This window comes from Protopterus annectens, chromosome 3.part1 (assembly GCF_019279795.1).
Source record: "Protopterus annectens isolate FY-2018-M chromosome 3.part1, PAN1.0, whole genome shotgun sequence".
In the NCBI taxonomy this organism is placed as follows: domain Eukaryota; kingdom Metazoa; phylum Chordata; order Ceratodontiformes; family Protopteridae; genus Protopterus; species Protopterus annectens.
In genome coordinates, this window is record NC_056732.1 from 77,555,483 (window position 1) to 77,571,063 (window position 15,581).

General features: G+C 37.0%; 1 protein-coding gene across 1 annotated transcript in view; it reads left to right on the forward strand.

Moving 5' to 3' along the window:
• LOC122797634 (otoferlin-like) overlaps positions 1 to 15,581 on the forward strand; it is a 1,687,021-nt gene that overhangs the window by 901,926 nt on the left and 769,514 nt on the right. The window contains exon 23 of the mRNA XM_044066178.1: positions 4,400 to 4,561. Coding sequence (XP_043922113.1) covers positions 4,400 to 4,561 — 162 coding nt within the window. The remainder of the gene's footprint in view (positions 1 to 4,399; positions 4,562 to 15,581) is intronic.

Genomic DNA, 15,581 nt, shown 5'->3' on the forward strand with positions numbered 1-15,581 from the left:
TCATAACTAATGATAAGTATTTCTATAATTGTGATTCCATAGGTTTAGTATACCTTAGTATGTGCAATGTATGTCAATCCTTTTATATAGGGAAAACTGAGAGGAAATTAAAGAGAAGAATATTTGAGCATCTAAATGATATAAAAAATTGTAAAGAAACAAATGCCCTATATAAGCACACTAGAAAGTGTGAGAAAGCTAGTTTTAGTTTTACGGTTTTAGAACATACAGAAAAAGATACAAGAGGAGGGCCCTGGGAAGAAAGGTTAGAATACCGTGAATTGTGGTGGCAAATGTCACTAGAAGCAAACAAAACCCCAGGCCTAAATGAGTACATAAGTATAGCCCCCATTTTAAAATTAAGAGCAGCTAAATTATGATTAGATTTAGCTTTTAATTAGATACTTATATATTTCTTTTTTTGGTCATCCATACACCTTGAATTAGTAAAAGAAGCGAAACTGCCTGAATTACAGTATTTTTTTACACAATTTTACACAATTTTACACAATTTTATACAATATTTAAGAGATTTTTAAGATGTGAGGCAAACTCTTTTTAAAGAATTCCTTCCACTATATGTAATTTTAACAAATTGCCACTAGGGGGCACGGTTATTCCTTCTTCATTTACTTTTAGAATTAACAAAATGTCTCTATTTTATAATATTTTTACTATTTTATATTTATTTCTACACAAATGTATAACAACTTATCAATATTAATTTAATTGAATGTAAGGAAATTAAGGTGTACATAACTAGAAGTTTTTCAATAGAAACTTCCCTTATTTAAAATAGGTTTTAAATGTTTTAATTTAGAATTTTATTGATTGATAATTAATTAATTGATTTATTTGATCAATTAGTGTGTGTATATATACAAAGAAAGGTTGGGGTTAGAGTGTTGATCTGATGAAGTCTGTTATATGACGAAAACGTATTGGGAGAATTGCGTTAATGGTGGATGTGAAGTTTATTTTTAATCTGTGCCAGTTTGCTTGGTGTGCGTTTTGGAACTGTATACAATAAACTTGTGTTGAGCCAACAAACTTTCCTGGATTTCTACACCTTTTTGGGCGTATGTCTCATCTTTGGTACCTGTCCTGTATATCTACTGCTATTGGTAGCTACAATACAGCACATGAGCTATACTCTATTAGCTACCAATAAGAGTAGATAGTACAATTGCCATTTTGTAGGCAACTGTACCACTGTGAGCATTATAGAGAATCTGAATATAGTCGGTGTCAGAATGCACTGTCATATAGGCAAACTGAGAGCAGTCAGGGCTACTAGCAATGGACCTAAGAACTATAGTGACTGCAGAAGGGTACAGTTAAAGTACTAGACTGTCACACAGAGGTGAAGTATGTGGGGTAATACTGTACAAGGCATGACAGAGGACTGACAGGCTGAAGGGGATAAATGAGAAGTCACCCTTGGTAGCAATCAGTGGATGTACAGTATAGTGAGCTAGACATAGACAACCAGCACTCACCCCCATGTCAGATATGCTGTGTGTGCTGTATAGGGAGGACCAGGTACTGCTGCAGGGACTAGTGGATATTCTGCAGTGCATGCCCACTGAAATGGCATAGAGGGACCTGGAGCAGATATGCCTGAGCATCCATGTGAATGTGGAAATCTACATTCTGTGACTTTACTAGGGGATGGATGCACACTGCGCAATTGTGTACCAGGCTTAGGTGGATAGCACAAATACCATTTTGTAGATGGAGTCACTGTCCACAGTATCCATGGCTGCCTCCAGCTCTGGGCATTAGCACTCTCATGAACGTGGTATAGTGCATTCTATTAGGTAAGTCTATCAGGGGTACACAGTTTAACACCATCACACTCCCCTGTAGCACCACTGTGAGTGACAATTACTGGTGTCCATTCATGGGCAATTTATGCAAACATTCTACCAGTATGACATAGTGGGGGCATTGTCTGGATACTTGTGCATGCTACTAATGTGGTGCACTATCCCTTGGACAGTGTACCTCTATTCCTGATAATACAAGGCTACATGGTATAGGGTTAGCACCCATTACTAATGAGGGCAGGGTGTTCTGCCTTCCTGCATGACCTTAGTAATGTGTGCTAACCTTAACCCTAAAGCTGCCCTTCCCCGAAACACTAACCCTACATCTTATCTTCATAAAAATCTTCCTGTAACACTGCTAGTATACAATACACACTAGGCCACACAAACATTCACAAACACACACAAACAACACTATATCCTCTAACCTAACCATGATCCTAACCCTAAAATATACAAACTTGCACACTCATCCCCAACCCTAACCTTAACCCATATACGCATGCAGAAACATCATGTGTCCAACCCCACTTACCTGTTTTAACATTACAGACCATTGATACTTCCATTGCTCAGCTATCCATGCCAACAACATTAATCCACACCCCATACATTTGTCAAAGAAAAGGCAATCGACAAAACGCAGGGGATATATATATATATATATGTGTGTGTGTGTGTGTGTGTGTGTGTAGATACACACACACACACACACACACACACACACACACACACACACACACACACACACACACACACACACACACATACACACACACACACACCACTTTTTTCCTGTGGGTTCTTCAAACATTGAGTCTCTCTCTCTCTCTCTGTGTTGAAAATGTACTAATTTGTTTTGGACCCAGCTCTTGTTATGCCTGTTGGTATTCTATAAGAAAAAGAAATAATGATTAAGGCATCTGAAAGCACTGAAAAACGATGCAGTCTTTTCTCATTTCCTTTGTGAAGCCCCACAAGATGCATCTTGTTTTGCAAGAGCTTTTCCTGAGGCCATCAGTTTTAGCTTGGAGCAGTTTCCTTGTATCGCACACCTCTTAACCTGCACACAATGAAAATAGTAAAAATAAGGCCTTCAAAAGAAGGAAAATCCAGCTAAAAATCTGGGCATCTAATTAGCACAAAATAGGAATACTAATTACCAAATACGTTTTTTCTCCTTCTAGTAGAAATGTGAGATACTATTCAGAAATACATGTTTAAAAAGCAGAGAGTGATAAATATGATGGAAAAATATAAGCATATTTGTTGAAGAGAAAGTGTAAAATCTAGAACTGTATTGCAAAATTCCATCATGCAAGGTCATTTATTTTTGCTTCAGAAAAGTGGAGATGTAGGGTGCGTATCCTTTTTTCTTTGAATTATGATTACCACTAGTATGCTGGTCATGTAGTGAGCTTTTCTGTGTACTAGACAGCTTCAAAAATCACACATGATGAGAGGGATTCAGAAAATTGTGTGAAGGAGAAAATTATGCCTGAAAATATGTACATGCCTCCAAAAAGGGGGATATCATATGCAGGGGTAAATCAGGCCTGAAAATAGGAATATTCCTCAACAATAGGGACAGTTGAGAGGTTTGGTGTTTGACCATATTATTGCAGTTTGTTTTCTGATATTTGGTCTGTCCAGAGGCTGCTGATCACAGGAAGCTTGGTTTTGCAGTTATACAAATTAGACTACTACTTTCCAGAGCAAATTGATTGTTAACTATACCATATCCTCTTGATTGTGCTCACTTGTATATGTATTCCATATATTTTATGTTTCCTTTCTCTCTTCTCATCTCTTATTTCCTCTTTTATGACTCTGCTTCACTTGTATATATTGTTTATACTTTGCATTTCCTTTCTCTCTTCCCTTGTTTCCTGGATCATGGCTATTCAGCCCCCAAGAAATCACAGCTATTTTTACCTTGGTTTTCCATTATTTATTAAATCTACATTGTACTCCTTAAGTTCCCCTTGGTTGTGCATTATGTACAAACTGTACATTGTACACCTTAAGTTATCCTTGGTTGTGCATTATGTACAAACTGTACATTGTACACCTTAAGTTATCCTTGGTTGTGCATTATGTACAAATCTTTCTGTTCATGCCTGTAACTGTCTCCAATATTGTATGATCTCATGTTTCTTATAACTGCTTGTTAAGGTCTTGTACCTTTCTTGTGTATTTACTAATGTTTGTATTTTCTTGTTACTGTTACTCTTTTGTTAAGGAATTGTACATGCCTTTATGGCATGGCTAGTGTCTGAAAAGGGTCTTGTAACAGTCCATCAACCTGGTTAACAGCCAGTACTATATAAATAATAATAAATACCATATTCATGATTAGCCTCTGTAGTTTTAAAATGCTCTAGTTTTATGAGAGCAATTTTAAAATCTGTCCTTGATTTTGGGCCTTTGCCCCCCCAGACATTATTTTTGGCTTCGTCCAGATTTGTTGCTCTAAGAGGTTGAGAGGTATGTTTAGAAGTTATTGTTTGACATCAGTGTTTATATGTCTGGAAGGTTAAATAAAAAATTCCTCTTTTTATATTTAAAAGGTATTGTTTTGGGGTCTGAGAGACCTGAAGAGACCACAGCTAGTAGCTGCAGTCCGACCCTATGTAGAGATAGAATGTGCTGGAAAAGGAGTACGGTCAGAACTTCTACTGAATTACCAGAAACATCCAAATTTCAACACTAATCTGAAAATCTTTGAAGTGGTAAGCATTCAGTATTATGAATACTGTGCCTTAAAATAACAGAAACACTGGCATGTTTTACTCTATGATTCATCTGAACATCACAAATCAGTTATCTTTACTATTTAACTAATGTGATTTCAGATACATTTTCTGTTTTATGATTTGACAGCAGAACAGATAATAGAGCTACCACATGTTGTACAGCAGGATGTTTTACCATCTTTCTTACCTGCAGCAATATGCAATACAACTTTGAATAAAATATACAAAATAATTACAAAAATCTGAAAATTTGAAATAAAACTGTATTAAAATAATAAATAAAATCTTCCTGGAACCTTGGCTTAACCAAGCTTTCCCTGTGAAAGCTGGTCAAGCCGAGGTTCCAGGAAGGATTAATATTATTTTAACAAGGTATTATTTTAATTTTCAGCAGTTAATGGGTATTTTTGTATCTGCAGTATTAATCTGGAAATACAAAATCCTGTTGAATGTTATAGGATCATGGGGTTAGCTGTAAAGGTTACAACCTATAGGCCTTCAAATGTTTGACTGCCATAATCCAATTTTAATATTTTCACTTCCATATATACATATATAGTACCAATCATAGGCATGTGTGATATATTTTTACTTCTCGTATATATGTAAAGTTCAGCTACGGGTTTCTGTGTATATGGGAGCAATCTGGATGGCTGAATGAACTTTGACTGTGTATCACCTGGCAATTTGTGCCGATAACTGTGGCTATAAGCTGTTAATGACTTGCTTGTTTCTTTTTTTTTTTAATTAAAACATGAGCGCTGCAGCACTCCCTGTGTGGTCTAAACTGTAGAACTGCTTGCTACAATGCTGATTTTCTGTTCATTTAGGAAAATGTCCTGAAAATCATGAAAATGGAATGTCTGCATATTGGCGAGAAACCATGTTTCATAGAATTTGGCATTTTAGACCTCAACACCCATTCATCACAACATATATTTCTCTTATTCGCTACCTGTAATAGTGTCATCTTGCATTATTTAGTGTTTGTGCTAATTGTAATGCTGTCAGTTTGCTGTTTAAATATTGCATATACATAGTTATGTTAAAATTTATAGATAAACATATTTGTATTCAAATAAGCAATGAAATATACTCACACACATGGGTATAATTCTTATATTTAACCTTATTAGAATGGAATTCAATTTTTAAGAATCATAAGTCAGAGTTCCTGGTAAATTCTATCACTCCATATGTTATGCTTTAGTAGACTGAAACCTTCTCATGGATATAATTTACTGTACAAAAATCTTCGAGGCCTTGAAAGTGGCCTTAGTGAACAATTGGGATACATTAATTTACCACTGCATTTGGATGCTTGCTATTATATGCATAACAGACTGCACATGCCATCTTTAAGCAATGTACCCAAATTCTCAATGTCTATGTTCCATGTTTTAATGCAAGAAAATCCTCTTTACATTAATAATACCTGCTGGTGGGTACATGTGAATAACTGTGTGCCTAAGCTGCATATGACTGACAAAGAACTTCTTAACTCATCTGCTGTTGCATTTTAACATTTTAACTTTCTTTTATATCTATATTTATTTTGATCTATCTATCTATAGTCAGCTCTCTACCAATTTAAAGCTGTTACTGCCAATGTTAGCCTCTCCTGTGGAGATAAACTTTTAGTAAGATGCTGAAATGATCACTGCCTTATAGCTCCATATCTGTGGTTCACACCTGACCTCATGTTTTATATATGTATGTATGTATATACAGTGGATATAAAAAGTTTACACACCCCTGTTAAAATGCCAGGTTTTTGTGATATAAAAAAATGACACCGCAATAAATCATTTCAAAACTTTTCCCACCTTTAATGTGACCTATAACCTGTACAATTCAATTGAAAAACAATAAAAAATAAAAAAACATACAATACGCTGGTTGCATAAGTGTGCATACCCTTCAACTAATATGTTGTTGTGTGTGCACACCCTTAAACTAATACTTTGTTGAAGCACCTTTTGATTTAATTACAGCATTCAATCTTCTTGGGTAGCAGTCTATCAGCATGGCACATCTTGACTAGACAATATCTGCCCACTCTTCCTTGCAAAAGAGCTCCAAATCTGTCAGATTGTGAGGGCATCTCTTGTGCACAGCCCTCTTCAGGTCACCCCACAGATTTTCTATTGGATTTAGGTCTGTGCTCTGGCTGGGCCAATCCAAAACTTTAATTTTCTTCTGGTGAAGCCATTATTTTGTTGATTTTGATGTATGCTTGGGGTCATTGTCATGTTGAAAGGTGAAATTCCTCTTCATCTTCAACTTTCTAGCAGACACCTGAAGGTTTTGGGCCAAAAGTGACTGATATTTGGAACTGTTCATAATTCCCTCCACCGTGACTAAAACCCCCAGTTCCAGCTGAAGAAAAGCAACCCCAAAGCATGATACTGCCACCACCATGCTTCACCATGGGGATGGTGTTCTTTTGGTGATGCAAAGTGTTGTTTTTGCACCAAACGTACCTTTTGGAATTGTGGCCAAAAAGTTCAGCCTTGGTCTCATCAAACCATAACACATTTTCCCACATGCTTTTGGGAGACTTGAGGTATTGTTTTTCAAATTTTAGCTGGGCCTGGATGTTTTTCTGTGTAAGAAAAGGCTTCCATCTTGCAACCCTACCCCATAGTCCAGACATGTGGAGAATATGGGACATTGTGGTCACATCTAGACCGAAAAGCTAAGAAGGGAGGTGGAGTAGCTATATTATACAAATCTGGATTACAGGTGACCTCTATTGACTCTAACCCCCCTCTAACTAGTAATGAAGAAATACTTATCTCCAAAATTCAACTCAATAGCTGTAAATCCATCTATATTATTGCTATCTACCTTCCCCCAGGAATAACTCTAGCACCCTAGAAAATATCCTAAATTGGCTTTTCACCAACTATCCCCAAGAAACAATAGTACTCGGTGACTTTAATATCAACTGGAAAAGCTGTACTTCTGAACAGCCTTCTACTCATATTAACCTACATGGGTTCACTCAAACTATTAGCTCCCCCACAAGGACCAATAAACTCAATAACAACAAAAGCACCTTAGACTGGATTCTAATAAATAGCCATCACCAAACTTACAAAGTAGGGACCCTCCCCAAAGATATAAGCGACCATGCACTCACCTTCATAATCAGATTTAAGACTGACATCCCTAGCCCAATCACCTATAGAACAATAAGGAGCAACAAAAATTTTAACCCTGACATCTTCCAAACTGAACTGAAAGCATGCGACTGGTCACCCCTCAAAATTTATCTCTAGAGGAAGCAGTAATCTACTTTAATACTAAATTCTTATGTATTCTAGACTTCCATGCTCCAAAAAGAACCATTAGAACTAGGAATAAACCTGCCCTCTGGCTCTCAAAAGCAACCAAACAAAAAATGCTCATCAGAAATTAAGTCTGGGCCAAGTGGCTTACTACTAAAAGCCCAGAGGATCACTTAAAGTTCAGACAGCTAAGAAATGATACAAAAAAAGCCATTCTGTCAGACAAAAGAAACTATTACATTCAACTCCAACATACCCAGCAGAACAAACCACAAAAATTCTGGGCAGGGATTAACACACTTTTACACCCAGGCCGTTCTGTCACACCCACCCCAGTAGGTACTGACCATGATAGTCCAAAGCAAATTGCCAATACCTTTAACACATTCTTCACTGAGACCATTCAGTCTCTTGCCAATCAACTAACTCCTAACAGCTCATCTCTGACTTCCTCTACTACTACCTTACCTCCCTCATTTCATCTGAAACCTGTCCCTACATCCCTTATCCATACCCTTATTCTGAAACTCAAACCTACCACCACCGCAGCTGATCTCCTTCCTGCAGAATATCTGCAAAAAGCTGCAAATGCCATAGCCTACCACATCTCCATTCTGATTAACAGAACAATCTATGAGGGAACTATTCCATCTATTTGGAAGATCTCACATATTATCCCCCTGCATAAAGGTGGAAACTCCAGGGAATTATCCAACTATAGACCTGTTGCTATACTATCTCCACTGGCAAAAATCATGGAGAAATGCATTCATAGGCAACTGTTAAAACACCTAATAGATAACAACTTATTAGCTAACTGCCCAACATGGTTTCAGGCCATTTCACAGCACTACAACTGCCCTTTTATCCTTCTCTGACTGTATTAACAAAAATCGCAATAACAACATTCTATCCTCAGCCCTCTTTATTGATCTCTCTAAAGCCTTCGATAAAGTTAACCACCAAGTTCTCATAAACATGCTCAAAAACCTATCTCTAGATGCACTGGCTATACAATGGTTTCAATCCTACTTAAACAATAGGCAATAGGCTGTTCTGTGGGAGAACAGTTTATCTCCCCATATCCCCATTGCACTCGGTGTCCCCCAAGGCTCTGTACTTGGACCTCTTCTATTTTCTATTTTTATCAATGATCTACATTCTGTAATTCCTCAAGCTACTGCAATACAATATGCATATGACCCCACATTAATATGCTCAGCCCCCACTCCATCAGACCTTCAGTCCATCACCCAAAATGTGTTTAACACAGTAGAGGAATGGTTACTTCACCATTGCCTCATCTTGAACCCCAAAAAAAACAAACTCCTACTTATTACTCCCACCCGTAGGGCCACACCACTATACTTTACCGTTACATCAAACAATGGAACCATCATATCCCCTAACTCTACCACAAAACTACTAGGGGTACTAATTGATAATAACCTTAACTTTGATACTCACATTAACAGTACCGTAAAAACAGACAACAAAAAACTAGGCTCCCTCTATAGAATCAAATCCTTTCTTACCTCACTGGCAAGGTCTACTATTGCCCAGACCCACCTAATCTCCACCCTCCTCTACGCCTCCCCTATATATACTAACCTCTTAAAAAACAACTTGAACAAACTGGCTGTCTCCTACAACAGTATTGCTAGATTTGCAACAGGCTCTATATTCAAAACCCATCACTGTACTAATTATGAACAACTAGGATGGCTAGAGTTGCCAAATTTACTTCTATTCAAACAATTAATAGTTGCCTACAAAATCCTGTATCAGCCTACTAACACTCCAATTCTTACCAACCTTATCACCCCCTACAACAACCTTAAGACCCTACGCTCATCTAATAAAATATTAGTACAAATAGGTAAAACCTACAATATGGCTGGTGACTCTTTGTTCTCTAATACCATGGGTAAAACCTGGAACTCTCTCCCCAGTGACCTGACCTCCCTTTCTTCACTAACACAATTTAAAAGCAAGCTGAAAACCTACCTTAAATCCCATTGGTTATGCCCCTGTGTGAACCCAGACTAACTACACATTCTTTTTTTCACAAAGACACCTGTCTTATTAACTGTATATACTAATTGCCTATTGAAAACCATAAAGATAACAGGCCTTATATTTTATTAAAATGTCTTCATCAATATCCCTAAAATGTCTTCAACACTACCTACCTATACTAACAAATGTTACAAGTCATATGATTCTGTAATCAAACATGTTTTGAAGTGAAAATATTTGCTTATATATTAATGTACCCATATCTGTACTGCGGTGGTGGTGCTGCGGTAGCGTTGTCGCCTCACAGTTAGACGTTGCCCATTCGATTCTCAGTTAGAGCGTCTTCTATGTGGTGACATGCGTGAATGGGTGTTCCTTCGTTGAAGGTTGTGCATTAGGCCCGGCAAGCCAGCACGTAAAAATCTACTGCCAATCATTAGCGGACCGGAGTTCCGCTGTGGTGACCCCTAACCGGGAAAAGCCGAAAGACACAAACATTAATGTACCCACATCTGTAAAATCTATCATGTATAAAATTGTTTAATTTTGTATTGTACCTGTACCTGTTAAATATTGTTATTTTTACATATAAATTTTACTGTGTTTTCGAGGAGCTTTTCTCCCCGGGCCTCTGCTGAAAATGGACATATATCCAGCTGGACTAGCCCGGTCAACAAATGTAAAACAAATAAATAAATGTAGGACACAACCAGTACTAGCCAGAAATTCTTGTAGCTCCTTCAGTGTTGCTGTAGGTCTCTTGGCAGCCTTCCTGACCAGTTTTCATCTTGTCTTTTCATCAATTTTGGAGGGACACCCAGGTCTTTGCAACGTCACTGTTTTCCCATATTTTTTCCATTTTTTGATGACTGTCTTCACTGTGTTCCATGGTATATCCAATGCTATGGAAAATTTTTTGTACCCTTCTACTGAGTGATACCTTTCAACAATGAGATCCCTTAGATGCTTTGTAAGCTCTCTGCAGACCATGGCTTTTGCTGTAGCAGGCAACTGAGTAAATGTCAGGAAAATCCTACTAGGACAGCTGAACTTTATTTGGGGTTAATCAGAGTCTCTTTAATTGATGGCAGGAGTGTATCTAAGTAGACTGAATGTTGTAATTAAGTTTAACTGTGCTTCAACAAAGTAATAGTTTAAGGGTGTGCACACACAACAAAGTTATAGTGTAAGGGTGTGCACACTTATGCAACCGGTGTATTATACATTTTTTATTTTTTATATTTTTTCCCCTAACAGATTTGCTTGTTTTTCAATTGAATTTTACAGGTCATAGGTCACATTAAAGGTGGGAAAAGTTTTGAAATGATTTATTGTGGTTTCATTTTTTATATCACAAAAACCTGGCATTTTAACAGGGGTGTGTGTATGTGTGTGTGTGTGTGTGTGTGTGTGTGTGTGTGTGTGTGTGTGTGTGTGCGTGTGTGTATGTGTGTGTGTGTTTATATCATTATGTCAACTGGCTAAATAACCAATTCACTAAAAGAAATTCACTCATTCAAAACAATCAAAACTGGATTTCACCGAAACACCATTTAATCACATTCAAGATAACTGAAATGTGATACAGTCAAAAACACACATGGAAAATGATTTCAAAAATACTTTTTTTGCAGGAGGCTAGCCCCCATACCCCCTTACATAAATATACAAACTCTATGGTTGCACAAAAGTTTAGAAAAGTGAAAATGCCAGTACACATGTAGAAACTACATCAGCAATGATTATGTACAGGTCACCACAAGCACCGTCCAAAGCTTATTCAGATACTTCTGTATACTATGCGTAGCTATGACGCACGGAGTCAAATGGAATTTTGGCCAAATTGTCATTCAACAAAATGGCCTTTCATTTGTCATTCAGTGAAATGGTCATTCAAGATAGAGATATATTTGTATATACACACACACATTCACACACATAACACACACAGACACATGCACCCGCACACACACACACACACACACACACACACACACACGCACACACACACACACACACACAAATATAGATTCATCTAACTATGTATCTTGGGGGTCCAAATGGAGGGATGAAAAAACTGCAAGCAAAGGAGAGTAGTACTGCTGGAACTGAATTCATCCACAAGCCTTGGTGAGTACCTTCATGAGATGAACTCTGTTTTTACAAAATCTCACCAAGAAGACACTGATATACAGACTATTTTATAAAGGCTATATTATGGACAGAAGTAGGTTAAAAAATAAAAAAGACAGCTGGGTGCAGAAGTCCCAGGATAAAAAGATGCCCAGTCCAGCTAGGTGCACTGGTGCCACGAGTGGAAAAATGACAATGTAGAATCCTCAGGACACAGAAACATTCCTACAATGGTTAATCCCAGCTCAGGGGGAAGATGCCCCCCTGTTATAGAAGGAAGTAGTAGTCCACAAAAAAACACAAAAACTGATAAGCCAAAAAAGAGCCATAAAGATGACAGAGTGGACTACTGAGGATAAGAAAGAAATTATGTATTGTTATTATTATTATTATTATTATTATTATTATTATTATTATTATTATTATGCAAGAAGCACAGAATTTCCAGACAGAAGTTATACAAAATGATTAAGAGAGAGAATTTGCACAAGAAAACTATCAGAAGCTTCAAATGCAAATTTGCATTTATTAATACAACAGATCGTTGTTGCCTCACAGTAAGACGTTGTCGTGTTCGATTCTCAGCTAAAGCGTCTTCTGTGTGGAGACATACGTGAATGGGTGTACCTTCGTTGAAGGTTGTACATCAGGCCTGGCAAGTCGGTACGTAAAAATCTACTGCCAATCATTAGCAGACTGGAGTTCCCCTGTGGCGACCCCTAATCGGGAAAAGCCAAAAGATACAACAACAACAAAATACAACAGAGCCACAAAAAGCATTATGTATAGACCAAGAAACCTTAGGCTGTTTGGAAAAAGAAGCGACTGAGGAAGTGCAAAAATATAAAGAACAAAATCAAGATATAAAAAGAAGACATGGTAAAGAAAAAGAGATCTGATATGGTGCAATATTTATGCAAATGAGAAAGCCAAACTAATCAATACAGGAAAAAAGGAACGGCAAAGATATTTGAAAAGAAATATAAGCAAAGGCACCCAGATATCGAAAATTTCACAGTACAAAAATAAGATCTCAAGGGGGAATGTAGAACAGAAGATTACTAAAGTAAAAGTTAAACAAATAGAAGTTGAGTTATGGAATACATGCAAAGTGAAGGGTTCAGTGTTGAAAATCCAACTCCGGTAACATCACAAGATGATGGAACAAAGAGTCCCCCAAATTAAGATGATAAAGGTGAAGCATCTGAAGAAGAAATATGGACATGGGAAAGAAAAAGGGATTTAATAAAGTGCAATATTTATGCAAAGGAGAAAGCGATGATGGAACAAAGAGTCCCCCAAATTAAGATGATAAAGGTGAAGCATCTGAAGAAGAAATATGGACATGGGAAAGAAAAAGGGATTTAATAAAGTGCAATATTTATGCAAAGGAGAAAGCAAACCTAATCAATACAAACAAGCAGCACCAAAGATATTTGAAGAGAAATACAGGCAAAGGCATCTGAATATGGAAAATTTCACAATACAAAAAAATGAGAAAAAAGGGGGGTAGAAAAGAGGATTAGTAATGGAGAAGGTAAAGAAACAGAAACTGAATTTATGGATTATCTGCGAAGTGAAAGATTTAGTGTTGAAAATCCACCTCTGGTCATGTCCCAGCATGATGGAACAATGGTCCCCAGATTAAGGAGAAACAGGTAGAACAGGAAGCATCGGATCACTTGCCACATGAAGATACTCTGGAGCCTTCAGTAGGAAACCACTACAAAAGGTTAGCTGGAGTTGCACAGCAAGTGAAGGCGCAGGAAACTGTGGCAACTCTGATGCAGTCAATATTGTGGAGTGATAGGCCAATGGGTTACCATATGAAAGAGCAATGGATGATGCAGAATGCAGCTGAAGAGAATGTCACAGGAAGATGTTCTGGAACTTTCTGTAGAATTTCCACAATAAATGGACAGCAAAGAATGTGCCCTAAGTTTAGAAGAAAAATATTTAAGGAAAGAGCTGCTTGATTTAATGGCGATGGATAGACATAGTAAGATCAATGAAAGAAATACACTATATAAAGTCAATAAGACCTAAAATGTTAGAAGTTTGATAAAACAAGTGAACACAGCAACCAAGACTATTAACAAAAATTAATCTGATATGACAGAAGTAAATGGGATATATTACTATGTAGCTAAATTAATAACAGATAAATTCTAACCAGAAAAACACAGGGCAATATGGGAAAGGAAGGGAAGAAATCAAATGCCATCATGGAAGTATCGAACAGAGAAAAATATAAAGCAATTAAGGCAAGAAGTGTCACTATTAGAAGAGTATAAAACAGGGAACAGATCAAAAACCCTGGGATTTAATAATGCCTACACTAAGTGTACACCATTCGGAGTGAACAGACAACACAGACATAGCTCACACCATCTTCCTCCTAATTGTAGTCTTCCTACTGATTTTCTTGCAGCCTTAAATACTGAGGGGGATTCATAAAGGTTACCACAAAGTGCAGACTACATGTACACTTAGTGTAATCTCTCTGAGTGAGTAGAAAGAACAAAAATGTGGGAGGGATGTTCTTGAATACATATTGTGTACACTTAGTGTAGGCTTTATTGATTCTTGTCAAGAAAGATAGACATGATAAAAGCAATGCAGAGTATCACAACAGAAATGGATTTATCGTACACTATTGTAAATAATAAACAGGCAGAAAAAAACTTAGAAGATAGGCAGATAAATATAAAGGAAAAGTACAAAATAGGCAATTCATTGATGTCCTAAAAACGTTTTATGGACAACTGGTAAACAAAGCAAAAGGAATCAAAATACCACCAAAAATAAACAATAGACACGTTTTGGAGAAATATGTATGAAGACCCTGTGGGACATAACAAAGATGCTGACTGGATAGGAGAAGTAAAATAAACAGTAAGAAATTCAAATGTACAGGATTTGAAATGGGATGAAGTAATGGCCAGGGAAAATGAAACAAAATTAAGGAAAGCTCCTAACTGGAAAACCCCAGGCCTAGATGCAGTACCTAACTTCTAGCCAAAAGTATTAACAGCTTTACATGAAGATTTAGCCATGAGTAAGAACTATTTATATGTTTACCCCGAACAGACACCAACCTGGTTAATAACGGGAAAAACAATACTTTTCGTTAAGAGTTAACCTGCAAGCTGTCCTAAAAACTATAGACTGCTAACTTGCCTTTCGACAATGTATAAACTATATACTGGACTTGATATTGACAGAGTTTACAGTCATTCAGAAGAAAACTCTATCATGGCAATAGAACAAAAAGATTAATTTGTTGTTAAATAAAGTCATAATGGAGAACTGTAAAAAGGGGAGGAATCTAAGTATGGCATGGAGAGATTACAAAAAAAAAACATTTGACAGCATCCCACATTCATGGATAAAGGAGTACTTACAAATGTATAAGATAACATCCAAATTGATCAATTACATTGCAGTGACCATGAAACAGTGGCAAACCACTTTGCAGCTAAGTCATGATAAAGGACAAATTAGTATCCCAGGAATAAAAATTCAAAGGGGATATCCAGGTTGACCCTTTT